The sequence below is a fragment of the Cydia splendana genome, chromosome 18 (genome assembly GCF_910591565.1).
Source record: "Cydia splendana chromosome 18, ilCydSple1.2, whole genome shotgun sequence".
Lineage (NCBI taxonomy): Eukaryota > Metazoa > Arthropoda > Insecta > Lepidoptera > Tortricidae > Cydia > Cydia splendana.
The window spans coordinates 4427602-4442682 of record NC_085977.1 but is presented as its reverse complement, the minus strand read 5'-3'; the positions used below and the strand labels follow the sequence as shown (position 1 = coordinate 4442682).

General features: G+C 38.2%; 1 protein-coding gene across 1 annotated transcript; it reads right to left on the bottom strand.

The window, feature by feature from the left end:
* Positions 1-8719: 8719 nt before the first annotated feature.
* On the bottom strand, positions 8720-14268 carry LOC134799199 (uncharacterized). The gene is made up of 3 exons (XM_063771589.1): positions 14113-14268; positions 11124-11220; positions 8720-9214 (listed from the first exon to the last, which is right to left on the bottom strand). The coding sequence occupies exons 1-3, from the start codon at positions 14233-14235 to the stop codon at positions 8847-8849; spliced, it is 588 nt and encodes a 195-aa protein (XP_063627659.1). The 5' UTR covers positions 14236-14268; the 3' UTR covers positions 8720-8846.
* Positions 14269-15081: the final 813 nt, after the last annotated feature.

The following is a 15081-nucleotide window of genomic DNA, read 5'->3' as shown; positions in this document are numbered from 1 at the left end:
ACGTCTACCTACACATAATTATGCTCAATTCTAGATTTTCCATTGGGCAAACTGGAAATATCTCAGAGGTTACGTTTAATTACAACGGCAATATTTAATATATTTTTAAGCAGTCGTAGCAATTAGACCTGTGTGTGTTGTTGGCTACTGAAGAGTACTGAAGTGTTGCTGTTGCGTTGTGAAATTGTTACGGGACCGGACAGACTGACAAGCAAACGCAGTAGGTAATCGCTCTGACAACATAAGTTATACAATTAACGTACATGTATGGCTATTAAGTCGATAGTCGATAAACGCACTTAATCGGAGCAAAGTGGGGGTGGAACTGTTTATTTTCGTGACAACTGTGGGCAAATAATTTTTTTATATTTTAATAATATTCAATTGTAAGTAATAGCCGTATTTAGTCCATCGCTTTCACCCAATAGGCTAGTGCATTTTAAATTCCATCAACTCTCAATAGTCCTTACACCCTAGCGGATGCTGTCTCGTGCTCCGCTCGGTGTACCTATCCCTTACCTCATTAAAGGGTCAAAAGGGCCTCTACGTGTTGGTTTCGCCTCCGCGCACCGCGCGCACGACTCCTAAATGTCCATTGCCCGGGAACACAATTTTTCCGTGATGAATAAAGACATCAAATTTAAAAAAAAACAGAAGAGACTAAAGTGACGTCTTCTCAGCGAATGGTTGACGGAGATAAACCATCGCTCGCGACCGATTGCATTTCTATCCGGCTACCGACCAATGTACGAACAGACCATAATCTATTAATGGTTGCTCATGCTACACCACGTCAAGCGGTACATGTAAATTATAAGGTTCTGATCCCAAATAAAATCGAAAAGCAATAATTTAAATCAGGGCTCTGCAAACCCCGGCCCGCGGCGACAGCGGTCCAATCCGGCTCGCCGACAGCGGCCAATCCGGCCCGCCGACAGCGGCCAATCCGGCCCGCGGGAGCCAGGCTCCAGGTGTTCAGCCCTAACAAGCAGTGACCAGATACCCCCCCCCTGCCCCCCCCCCCCCTGCCCCGTGCCAATTAAAACGTACACAAGCAACGGTTCTTTCCGTAAATCTCTATCAAGATCGTTTGGCAGTCGAAAGTACGTAACAAAAGGCATACCAATTCACACGCAACGCCTTAAAAATACAAAATAACATTGTATATTTTCGTTACAGCCAGATCTGCCCCACTGCCCCCGATAGCCGAAGGGCTTTCGTGCTTTAATTAACATTGTAAGTTTTGTAATAGTGTTTAAGTAAGATATTTGCGCTTACAACATATATCATAAATTATATAGGTAATATCCATTTCTTATAGCTAGCCGTTGCTGGCCTAACTAAACTAGGTACGCATGTCATGTACATTATGTAAGCAATTTACTTATAAAAAGTCTCAAAATTTTCTCCTATTCAATCAATAAACACACGTTTCGGAATATTTCGCTTGCTCGGCATTTTGTATAGGCTCTACGGACCCACGGGCTGACTTTGCCACCTTGTATGCTAAATAACATTTTTTTGGCCGTAATTCAAACCGCATGCTCCAAAACTTGCTAAGCCAGTTTCGCCTTCGTTGTTGATATTTCCGATTTATCTAACTTTATTAATTATTTTTCGTTATGGTAATTCCATAAAGATTATTAATAGTTCGTAGTAATGGTGTGTTACTTGTGACTAATCTATAGTTGGAAGATCTATGACGACATTTAGTTATAATTACCCGGAAAAAGTAACCTCGCTACGCTCGGGATTCTATGTACAATTGAGGTTCGTAAGTTCCGAGTGGCTCACGGCAAATGTGGTCTACAGGGAGCTTATTATGCTTAAAAGCGAATTGGTTTGAACAAGAAAAGTGCAACGTAGACAATGAAATTATGCGAAACTAGGCCGTATGGGCCGTGTGTCGACCTAGTTCCGAGATATTTACTCTTGTCGTGCGCACACTGTCAGGATTTTGAGTAATGATACTGAGTGAAGTACCCGCTTAGCTTAGTGTACACCTTGCTAGCCTTTAATTCTCTAATAACGTTGTGCACGACAATATGCCGCCTTGCACCTTTGGGACACTTAGAAGGTACTGTACTTAAAAGTTGTGCGGGATTTTTATTTAATTTATACCTATTAAGGTATGCTGTTGGGCCCTTGATAGAGGCGTCGTGCCTGACGCGCCAAGCACATGGCATGACTATATAGTCTATTAGTATACTTAGCGTGGGTGGTCAGACTATGTTGTACATTCTCTTTTTTTAAGATATCCTGCCCGATTCGAACTTTAAGATACGTCAATTACTAGATCTAGAAACGATATGGATCAGATGAGTCAGTGTCAAAAGTTAACGTTTTTGTTTGAAGAAACGTCACATTTGACACTGACATATCTATCCATATATATCCATATCGATTCTAGATCTATTAATTGACGTATCTTATTAAAGTTCGAATCGGGCTGACAGGAGGCAAACGAGCAGACGAATCCTCCGATGGTAAGTAAACGTCGCCCATAGACACCCGCAACACCAGAGGGGTTGTAAGTGCGTTGCCGGCCTTTAAGATGGGAGTAGAAATAGAAATGCTAAAATAAGAAATAGAGTACGTTCTTTTCTTTAAGGTTTGATGTCTTTGAGGGTCGTGTCGTGTCACTCGTGTCGTTGCTTAATTTTTTTATAAATTCTCAATCTGTCGAACTTGTCAATGTAAAGTATACATACATACATACTTAGTATGTATACATAAATAGCTAAGTAACAATTAAGTATACTTGGATAATTCATTTAACATGAATTTATGAATGAAATATTCTCAAACACACTCGAGCCGGTTAGGTTACGTGCAGGGTTTTTCCAAGCTAGCCGGTGAACCTGTTCCTTGTTCTTTTTATGTACCTATTTATGTGAGCATCATAATAAAACGCATAAGTTGGAGTACTTATGCGTAATATTTGCAATTCCTAATCTTATATTATATTTTTTGCTGAAGAAGAGATATTGACGCTTGTTAGCAAGAGCAACTTCGGCTCTACATTATTGATTGCAATATTATTTATACCATTATGAGGAATAGTTTAATGCTAATATGGCCATGAAAATATTTAAATGAACGCGAATAGTTTTTTTATATTATTATACTATTCATAGCCGTTGCCTACGACTTCGTTTGCGTGGATTTTTAGCGCCCCATATAAAAGTTACAAAACTTTGTTCACGGAGCACTTATTATAATAGGTATAGTTGGTCAAGCAGATCTTGTCAGTAGAAAAAGGCGGCAAATTTGAAAAATGTAGGCGCCAAGTGATATTGAATTTCGCGCCTTTTTCTACTGACAAGATTTGCTTGACCATCTTATACTTATTAGTATTTTCAAACTCGAAGTGTAGGGTGACACAATCATAGGGTTGTATGACAATGCCAGTTATATTTTTACGATATTCGTTACATCTGCAAAGGGCGTGTAATCGATTTTACATCACACCATCACAATTGGACTCGACTGAAGCGATTTGACACGAGCGGAATCGATTCGGTCGAACAACGATATTCAAATTTATCCTTTTATTTTTATAACATAAAATTAAGTATATAATATTTTGGCGATTAGTGTCCGTCATTATAGGCATAGAGCATTTAGTAATAGAGAGTAGAGCGGGATCTAACCAGGGTGCGTAGCCAATATGCCAATCATTCGCTCCGTAGCGAAACTAGCGAACGATACGGTAATCTCTCTCTATCACTCTTCCATATTAGTGCGACAGAGACAGTTGCGTTTTGTTCGCTACGGAGCGTAAACGACTGGGATCTTGGCTACGCACCCTGGCCGGCTCACACTCATGTGACTGCAGACTGCAGCAGCCAATCTCGGTCTGCAGTGCTCGCCCACACCGAGGGCGTATGGACTACGTAGTGATATGTTAAGGCTGTAGGTAGTCGGGCCTTCAGAGCATCTCGTTTATTGTCAAGGACTACCTAAACTTCCTTCGCTACTGGATATCATCAACCTTTAAAATTTAAATAATTGCACCAACCGTACAATCAAAGGTTGTCTTCTAGTTCATCCACTCTCATAATTTTGTTAATTCATATATTGTCATATAGTTTAGTACTGTTGACCTATCCCTAAGCTGTATATTTGGTCAGGGCAGCGTTCGCCGAGTCCCCTCCTAAATTTCCTTTAATCGCGCGAGTGGTCAAATAATTCGGTCAGCAAAAACTCGGACCAAGGTCGCGGGGCAGCCCGTGGGTAAATCACCGGTATGGTGGCCCAATACCCAGTGAGAAATGGGGTCAGTCTAAGGGTCAGCAGTCAATCGCGATACGGCGAGCGCGCCCCGTGTTCGCGATTATATGGAAATAACCCCATCAGTCGCGAGATTACAGAATAATGGCCAGTTGTAAGGTGATTAATAATAAAAAAAATATTTCTTAGTGCTAGAGTAAAGTTTAATTGATGATCGATGACCTATATTTAGGTTTATTGCTATTTACTTATGTAATAGAGTCAACCCATTATTCGTGGGCTTCATAAACTTGTCGCTTTAAAATAACAATTTACATAAGTAATAGTTGGTAATAGTAATAGCGTGGAAAAGTAACTAGTGGCTCTGTGAGCTGTAGACCTCGCGAGCAGAGCTTGAAATAACATGGTGCTAAGAGCTTTAAATACACCGTGTTTTTTTTGATTTCCGTTAATTTCAAGGGTGCATTCCTGAGCTTAAATCAAGTAACTTTCTCAAAGACACCGATGTTCTAATTAAGTCCATTTCGGAGATAATCCATAATTTATTTTTTACTATAAGGCCTCTACAAGCGTGTACACTTGCCTTAGGGCCGGCTTACATATTGATTAGTGTTTAGAATGAGTTCATACATTTGCTACTAAACTTAAGTACAATCTCGGTCGATTGATGTACGAAATGACATTGATATGTCACAGATTTCAATTGTTTGGTTGAGTTAAATGTAATGCCCGTGTTACAACAACGCTATATGCTACATTTAATTACTTTTTAAACAAAAAAAAAAACAAAAAAAAAATTTTTTTTTGAAAATTAACTATGCCATTTAGTTCTTATAAACGTACTTAACTATACCCCGAAGTTAACGGAATTCAATAAAAACACGGTGTATAGTAAATTAAAGAAAAACAATACGAAATTTATGTGTAAAAAAATACAAAAAGTTATAATATCCCAGCATACAATTACTGGGGATCGAACCCAGACCCTCTGTGCAAACAGAAAAAGCGAACGTTTACAAACTGAGCCAAATAGTTCTTAGATGGGTTGACGAAATTTAGCTACTCCTTCTCAAATTAAAATTAGTTAAAATTAAATATCTAAATACCGCCTAAACCAGCGATAATTTTTTTCTGCATTTTTTGCTATTAACTCTGTAAACATGTCTCAAAAAGAAAAAAGTCTTATGATATCGATACGACTATTTGTTTAGGCGCCAGGTATCACGACTCCGCCATTTTTAAAAATTTCCAAAAACCGGATTGACAAAAAAATTTTATTTAGTCATAAATTTCGGTCACAAAATTACACGAGAATCGGTTAAGAATTGCGACCTGTAGAGGAGAACATCCGGACATACGAAAGCAAAATGCCCGAGTCAAAACGTAGACCTTCGCTTCGCTTCGGTCAATGAGCTAGATGGTTTGTCACCCTGAAAATTAAATCTCTATTTTTTACCCCCGTACATACGTATGTACACACACACACACATACACACGCACCCTTTTTTCATTCCTTTTTTTTACCTATTATATTAGTTTTTTCTTAACCTTTTGCCTACGAATTGTGAACCCGGCTGCCACTACGTCACAGGCAGCATAGACTAGTGTGGGGCCACAGGATATTCAACAAGGTTTATTCAAATAAATATTATTCTATTCTATTCTATATACTTAACGGGTAATCATAATTCATGCTTTTGGCTTTGCTTTAGATCTTGAGCGTTGCAAGGGTCTCATGGCAGACACGAAGGTTTAAAAACAAACTTTGCTATGGAGTGAAACATAACATTTTCCACACCACATCAACGGAGGAAAATATTAAGTGTAAAACATTACAAATCAAACTGAATTGAATTGAATCAAATGGAACGGTATTAAGTAAACATTTATCATTCTAAATCAGCATCACTTAAAAGTCGATTCCCCCAGACTAGGGCTTGCATTCCGGAATTCCGGAATCTCGGACAAATTTTCCGATATTACAATTCCGGAATTGATACAACTGAATATCGAAAATTCCGGAATTGGATTTAAGTACTTTTTTTGGGTTTTAATACGTTTATTATTGAAAATTGTTAAGAAACTACACTATACTTGTGTTTTTTGTTATTATTAAGTGTGCCTCATAGTCATTTACTGAACTACCTATAGTATAGTTATATTTTACTTTTCCGTTTGCTAAAGCAGTGGGACAATATTGGCTCATAAAAAAAGCAAAGCGATTTACTTGCTTAGAATAGTCAGAATAGTCTGAATCCTACATAAGCGAATTTTAAGAATTGAAATTTAAAAATATTTGGTCTCTTTATCTTCGATTCAGAGAGAATACTAGGTTAGGAAAAGTAGGAAGCTATTATATTTAACTATTTCATAAAATTATGCTATGCTCGAATGGTTTGCTAGCAACTATAGTTTCGCCAAATAAATACCCCGTATCATAGAAGTGAATAAAAGTAACCATTTTAATAAGGTGGTAAAATAAGAGGTGAAAAAAAAACGTAGCTACTTCCAATTAAATTTCTCTTAAACAATACTAACTTTAATAAACGTAAAGTATCAGAATTTCACATTTTTTGTTGTTTTATTACTAAAAAATCTAATAAAAATATGATAAACCCTAATCCGGAACCAGTTCCGGAATTCCGGAATTGTAATCCAATATCGAAAATCAGTTCCGGAATTGGAAACCATCCGATATTGCAAGCCTTACCCCAGACACCATGAGGAGACACCTTAAAATTTGCTTCATCATCAAATTAAGTACTTTGCCACTCTTGTGGACAAAATTAGCGTTCACGTTTTTGAAGAATAAGAGTAGAGCCTTTACGAGTTTGTCTGGTGGAATATTAATTCTTATAAACGAAATAAAAAGTTACGTTGAATGACAGTTTTGAATGATTCACGGTTAACACCATGGCATATATGGTTGGCATGTAACTGCGTTGAAATATCGGGAGCTCGAAAACAATACAAAAGGTAGGTAATCACGGTTCATATGATCATATCCCGGTCGATATAAGTATAGTGATTACGTTGAATGCTCTGAAATATACCCTAATGCAATAGGTACCTCTACGTGAGTGTTACCTCTGTTACTTACTTGTTGGTCATAGCCATAAGCCCTTAATATACTCGTTGCGATGAAATCGATTTTCTAAAATCGATATTTTGCAGCTACGCTTGTCTCAATTATTCAATACCTACTTAAATACGATAGGATTAATAAATACGTATTAAATTTATAGTTCGTGTCATTCACGATGCCGCGCGGATTTGTCAAATCTCACCTTTAATAACATGACAATACGAGTCACGGCACACGTCTTCGTGAAACTCAAATAGAAACCCTAATGTTCCTAGTTGAAAACTGTACTCTAATTATGTTATATTCCAATACATATAAGTAAATAAATAAATAGGTAAATATTAACCCAAAATATTAATAACAGCGCCATCTAGTGCAAAATCTCTGCAGCACTATGTATAATTGAGGTTAACGCCATCTAGCGTTATTTCGTCGCATTACTTGAAAACTAGGCACATCACTGTGATTACTACTGTTATATTAATACCAGTTTGAGGGAAACTCACTTGATTGCCATCAAGCCATTTAAATCAAAAAAGAAAAACACAATGACATTGTCCGTCACACGTGACGTCACGCAAGCGCCCTGCGCCGCCTAAACGAAACAGCAGGCTCAGGCATACATTTTCGCCGCGCGGTAGAAAGAGAGGGTTACGTCTTACGTCTTACGCTGTCTCGAGTTTAACATTTTTTCCCCCACCTCAAAAAGTACATAGCGCCGCAGTTTTCACTTCAAAAAAAAACACCCAGAGTAGATTCAGTAACCACAGCTATTCTAGATTCACAAAACTTATCGAAATTCATAGATTAAATATATTATAATTCGTATTTGAAAAGGTTAACACATATCTTTGACAGAGTAGTAAAATGTTATCTGAAACTTACTGCATTTCAGCTCCATTTTACGAGGATTCTAATTGCAATTGCACTTTGCACTTCACTTTCAAACTAATAACACTTTATCAAATACAGGTCCTAGCCATAACCTATCAGAAACCCGACTGAAACTGAATTTTAAAGGTCACAAAACACTGAAAGTAAATGGTCACGCACGTAGATTAGAATTAGATATTTATCGGCACTAATGACGCGCACGGACGCCTGATGTCAAGTGAAATAATTGGTAAATAAAAGAGAATGACATGTGGTGGTATAGGGTGGTGTGGTTGCCATGGTTACCAGGGGACGCCGCGGTTGCCAACGAGGCTTCGCGGCGGTGCCATACGGTGCAAGGTTTTATGTGCAGGGTGGCTTAATTAATAAGTTTGGATGATATCAGGAAAGTTCTATCATTAAGGAATATCGAATGGCAACCCCTTCACTCTTTTTCGAGGGGTTGAGGCACAAAAGGTTGAAATACCTCTGTTATCCAGAATTCGAACACATCAAATAAAACCAAAATTCATTTTTGACTAATTATCAACTATGTATTAATCATATAATTCATATACCTACCTAATATAACTATCCTTAACTTTAATAGTACTAGTAGGCAGTAACAAGTTACAACAAAGAGTTATAGTCCGTTCTAATTATTAGTACATTTCCCATTTATACTTCTTTTGCATCCCGGCGGGCAAGGCACAACCGTCAACGGCAACTGAACAGTCGGCTCAAGGAATCTAGACTCAATATTTAATTTTACACAGCCAATATGTAAAGTGGTAGCGTTTACGCCTAGCGCTGCTGAGTTAGGGTACAAATGCGCACAGGGGGTTGTCAAGCCAAGTTGATGGCATTTTCTGTTCCATGGAACGTAGGAGTCCACTAAGCATGGGTTCGGCACGCAGGCAGGTATGTAAGTGTTGGATGGCAGCATGAGGTATTCTTTCTCCTTGCAAGGCCCTCGGCGGTAGGCCGGCCAGCACCTGTCGGTCGCCGGGTGGTAGAGGTACGCTGGAAAATAAAAGTAGGTAATTTTAACCTAGAAAGCCTTTGGCTTAATAGCTCATAAAATAATGCGGTCGGTATGAATGTGATTAAAAAGGCTAGCCTGAAGTGTGTACGTCTGGTTTTGTTTTGGCGTAAGTAAACATCTGTCCTTGATTGTACCCCTAGTGTACATTTCGTTCGATAGCGTGACGACGAGCGTTCGCGTTTGCGTTATTATGTCTATTTTTGTATGGGATGTAGTGTAGTAAATAAAGGTAGTGGTCTAGTGGACCCCGCAGTAATTCCTCAGCCAGAAAAAACTTTACAGTATGATAAAGTATCAATAAATAATAAAGTATTGTATAAATTTCCAAAGAATAATAATAATAGGATTTAACTAAATACCTAAAGTCTTAAATCGTTGAGAATCTAAAAAAGTTACCAAGTAACTATACTTTTTTCAGAAATTGCCTTTTTACTCGCTGTGGAAAATTTCTCTATCCATTTTATTTATTGAATTAAGTTCACAGTTTTCTTTCCATTCAACTATAAAAACATCCAAAAAAATAACGAGCGTATTAAAAACTAAACATATCGGGAGCAGTGTATAGGGAGCGGCGTGTACAAGGGATGATATTTTCTTTTGGATATTTTGGATTTAAGTATATACCTGAGTTTACCTGACTACTTAGTATATATTTAAAAAGAAATCAGGCTGAGAAATTTTCCACTCTCAATTTTTAAATCGTTCTTAAATACATAAACTTGGGTATGCATTTTTTTTTTAATTTTCTTACCCACTACGCCAAATTATATTCTAAGATCATATAAGAAGGAAAAAATGGCAGAGCAATTTTCCGATGAAAATGAGCGTCAAAAAAGGAATTATGATAAAAAATATATTCTCATGTTTGACAAAGGTTTTAGATTTTTTTCTAGTATCACATACTGATACAAATAACTTATTTGGTAAAATAATTTTGGACGGAGGAATTACTCGGTTCAATATATAAACAGATTTGTATTTTTACGTATAAATACCTAACTTAGGGGTGTTTTATTTTGGATATTTACTTATATGTTAGTTTCGGCTCATACTATACAATAACCAAGTAAAATTTCATCGAGTGAGAAATTAATGCATGGGTCTCCATACAACAACTTGCTTCATTTACTACACTAATGGGATTTTGAACAGCGCGTTGCGCGTCAAGCGGGACGTTTTGGAAACTCAAAATCCCATACAAAATGACACTTAACGCAAACGCGTACGTTAATGACACTTAATGAAACACAGGGGTACCTACAGGCAACTACAGGTTTATAAGGGGAAAATAGATTTTGTTAAAAGTTTGTTTTCCTTAACAAAAAAAGCTAATAGGAAACAACAAATAGTAAGTATTCCGTAGGTAGGTATATACAGGGTGTTTTGCAACTCTTAGCCATATTTTGCAAACAATGTTCCATAGATTTTGACTCATCAGATGTCGATGTTTTCTAAGGGAAGAGACAAAATTAGATAACTAGCTTTTTAGTTTCCTTTTCATTTCATTAAGGATGACTCACGCTAGACCGGGCCGTGGCCGGACCGGGGCGGGCCGGAGTGAGCCGACCAAGGGGAAGTCAGGAGCGCCATCGCCACCGTGACCGGGCCGTTCCGGGGCCGGGGCGTCAGGGCCACCCGACACTAGTTTATTACATTAGGCAGGCATTAGGCATTATATAATATATATAACAATAGGGCTGTCCGAACAATGTCCGACCCGCTAGTGTTTGTAGGATAGGATAGCCCCGGTGATGACGTAATGCTTTCCATATATAGAAAACGAAGCTCCGGAAGCTCCGGCCCGGCCACGGCCCGGTCTAGCGTGAGTCATCCTTTACTTATTTTGTTTTTCGTGTCTAGTTCTATTGTGACATTATATAAACTTACACGGCCTGCAGTCGCAAATCCAGTCGTCCTTCTGGTCGCCGGGGTAGTAGAGCTGGTCCACTGGACACATTGACGGCAGGAACACGGGCTCACGATTCTGAGGACATAGACAAGAAAACTTTGTCAGAGACCGTTGTAGTTCAAATTTTAGTAACTTTGAACGTAACTACCTGTCGCTGTGACAAATATACAGGTTGGCCAAAAAATAAGTGGATTCCCGTTGCCATAAGGAGGTATTGGGATTATACTGAGCAACTTTTACTATTGGACCAACCCCGAAATCGCGAATGAAAAATTACCCTCCCATAGAAAATGGACCAGCCAAAATGTATGAAACAGCCAAAAATTTTTTTTTGGGATTTCGTAGTTGGTGACATAGTAAAAGTTGCTCAGTATAATCCCAAAACCTCCCTGGCAACGGGAATCATGCACTTATTTTTTGGCCACCCTGTATAGTCGAGTTTACAAACACCATTACAACAAGTTAGGGTTCCGTAGCCAAAATGGCATAACGGAACCCTTATAGATTCGTCATATCCCTGTGTTTGTGTCTGTCTGTATGCCAGCCATTTGGAAACTATAAGACATAAGATGGTATATGGATTACGTAATAAGCCATATGACCAAAGGCTTGCCAATCTTGGTTTGACAACCCTAGAGCGAAGAAGAAAGCGTGGTGACCTCATTGAAACATTCAAGATCATACATGACTATTATGACTTACCTGAACTAAAGGACCTGTTTGTTATGAGCAAGAATCATCGTCTAAGAGGCCACAGCTCAAAGATTATTCGAGCACAAGCAATCCTAGGAAGCACTTTCTATCAAACCGCGTCGTACGCGAGTGGAATAAATTGCCAGAAACAGTGATATGTGCTCCTTCAGTGAACAGTTTCAAAAACAGACTTGACAAACACTTAAAACAAAAAAAAATGAACATTAATCGTTAAAAAAACAAGTGCAGTGATATACACGCATCAGCTTTCAGCTGCTAGTGTATTAAACAATATAGTATAATAATAATATAATATAACTATCCTAAATTTTGAACGTAGGTGTATTTTGTAAGCCGCTTCTTAGTTTAGAAGTAAAAATATATGTGTAGGGGCACTCCATGAGTTACAGACTGAAAACAATTTTTTCTTCGAGTAAAATCAAAACTTTTATTGATTTTACTCGACTTCGGTTTCGATGCTCTCAATATTGTTTTTATTTCAGTAAGTGGGTCAAATCAAACACATTTTAGAAAAAGGTCACTTCTGTAGACAATACAATAAAAGTTTTAATGAGTCGATCTGGTACATACCTACATCCCGTGTTTCTTTTTTGAGTCTTAAGGCCCCAGTACACAATGGGCCATTGCCGGCCACTCCAAGGGACGCAGCCATGCGGTAGAATGAGATAGCAATATCACTTGCTCCCTGTAACGCATAAAATATGCGTCCCTTGGAATGGCCGGCGATGGCCCATTGTGTACTGGGACCTTTGAGTTCTGAAAAAACCGGTAAGTGCGAGTCGGACTCGCGCACGAAGGGTTCCGTACTACGCAAAAAAACGGCAAAAAAATCGCGTTTGTTGTAGGTATGGGAACCCCATTTAAATAAGTATTTATTTTATTTTGTTTTTAGTATTTGTTGTTATAGCAACAACAGAAATAAATCATCTGTGAACATTTCAACTGTCTAGCTATCTCGGTTCACGACTTACAGCCTGGTGATAGACAGACGGACAGCGGAGTCTTAGTAATAATAAGGTCTCGTTTTTACCCTTTGGGTACGGAACCCTAAAAATGTAGCCCACCGCCTATAAGGGTGCAGCGTAAAAATTAGCTTTAGATTCCTTTAAACTTTGCTACGTCTACAGAAAAGACATGAACGAATTTAAGCTTACTGTAAAATGTGTAGGTATTTATGACCCAAGTCATTTTCATTAGGCATGTTAACAGAACAGTTATCGTTCCGCTTCGAAGACCTTAAGCAAAGTTCGACAACATTGAACCGGTCAGTTGTTTAACACTTAGATAACAATAACAAAAGTCATGACATAATAGATACAAGAATATTGTGCTGTGGGTAGGTATGCAAACGCATTGTACGCAGTTAGTTAAAAATCACTGTCACTAAATAATTCAGAAATTAATAGCTACTCCATTTTAGAGCGTAATTAAAATTATAAGTAACATTGCATACATGACCTCGTATACAAGGTGACCTTAGCCATTGGACAAACCCTGAAATCCCACATAGGGTTACTTCTCAGAAATGCTCTAAAGGTAATATTTTTTTAATTAGAACAAAAGATAAAAAAAAATTTAAACAAAAGTTATTTCCAATAATCGACAACAAAAAGAAACATACTGTATTAATCATTGGCAGTGCTTTTAACAATTAGTTTGAAAATGTGCGGCAATGATGACATTTGTCACAAGTCAGAATCTTATTAATGTCATAAATAAAAAAGATAATCAAAACGGTCGAAGAAAGGTTTCATACTATTTATTACCTCAGGAGCTACTAACACATACAGGTTGCTCCAAAGTAAAAAAATCGTAATTTGTTAATTTCTTCGTAACCGCTACACCGATTGTTATGATACTTTGTATACTGGTTCTAAATACCCTAATGCATATGTACATTTCGGCTTTGTCCAATGGCTAGGGACACCTTGTATATCCTAAATAGGTACTTTATCTAAGTAATTATCAATAATAAATAATAATAATACTAATGGTTCTGTGAGCTGTAGACCTCGTGAACATAGCTTAAAACTGAATAAATAAAATAAAAAAAAAACTGAATCTACAAAAAAAAACTATTTATCGAAGTTCAAAATTTCATGATAATCAGTTGAGAATTGCGACTTGTGCAGGAGAAATCCGGACATACGAAAGCATTTTTGCGCAAGCTGAAACGGAGACCTTCGCTAACGCTCGGTCAATAAGGCACAATTAAACAGAACAAAAACAAACGCAGACCACAAAAGCAGTTACCTCTTTATTTTTAATTTGGTTATTTTCCTCCTTTTCTGGAAATCCAATGGCACCGTCGATGTTTTGACCACACGATCTCGCTATCAGCAAAAAGCACGTTAACGTAATACTAAGTGAACACATTTTTGTTAAAACTAACTATTTATTATTAGTAGTACCACTGTATATATATAGTAAGTAAATAAATTATTTAATGTGCTCTTGTAAATAAGGATGATATAGATGTAACCTCAAAATGATTAAAGTGAATTTATTTAATTGTTTTGGAGACGATGTTAGCCTCTCGGGGCTTGAGGCTGACTGATGCTGCGCGAGCGCAGGCAGGCGGAGATTACTTCCCAAAGATTCTGCATTGCGAGTTCTTATAAAGCCCTTGCTACACGGTCGCCGACAAGCCCCCAGACCGCGTGGCCTTGGTCCGTCCCGGACCGTGTAGACAGTTGTTTCCAACAAAATTTGACCAAAACTGACCAAGGACAGACCAAGGTCAGACGGTTAGAAGGCTTGTCGGCGACCGTGTAGCAAGGGCTTAGAGCCCGGTACACACGGTCTACACGGTCCGGGACGGACCAAGGCCACGCGGTCTGGGGGCTTGTCGGCGACCGTGTAGCAAGGGCTTTATAAGAATTCGCAATGCAGAATCTTTGGGAAGTAATCGCTAGTCGCGCTCTCCATACTGCCTTCCCGAATAGCGCTATCTCAAAAACAAATGATTTTGAAAATGGAATTCTCAGTAATAGAAACTAAAGTATACCTAAGTTAGCAATGAATTTTCTTTTGAGATAGCGCTCTTTGGCTTAGCGGGGCAGCATAGTAGATAGCCGCCCATATCATGTGTAGGTACAGTCACCTGCAATAATATGTTACACAACGAAGGCCGCAAAAATATCTGACACGATCTTATTTGTAGAGCCATAAGAGCGTGTCACATATTTTTGCTGCCTTCGAAGAGTAACATATTATTGCAGG

Excerpts from the sequence above, each read along its gene's own strand:
- LOC134799199 (XM_063771589.1), bottom strand. The coding sequence starts at position 14,235 with ATGTGTTCACTTAGTATTACGTTAACGTGCTTTTTGCTGATAGCGAGA. Across the intron at positions 11,221-14,112 it reads ACCAAATTAAAAATAAAGAG|AATCGTGAGCCCGTGTTCCT; the intron begins GTAACTGCTTTT and ends CTATGTCCTCAG. Across the intron at positions 9,215-11,123 it reads GATTTGCGACTGCAGGCCGT|CGTACCTCTACCACCCGGCG; the intron begins GTAAGTTTATAT and ends TTTATTTTCCAG.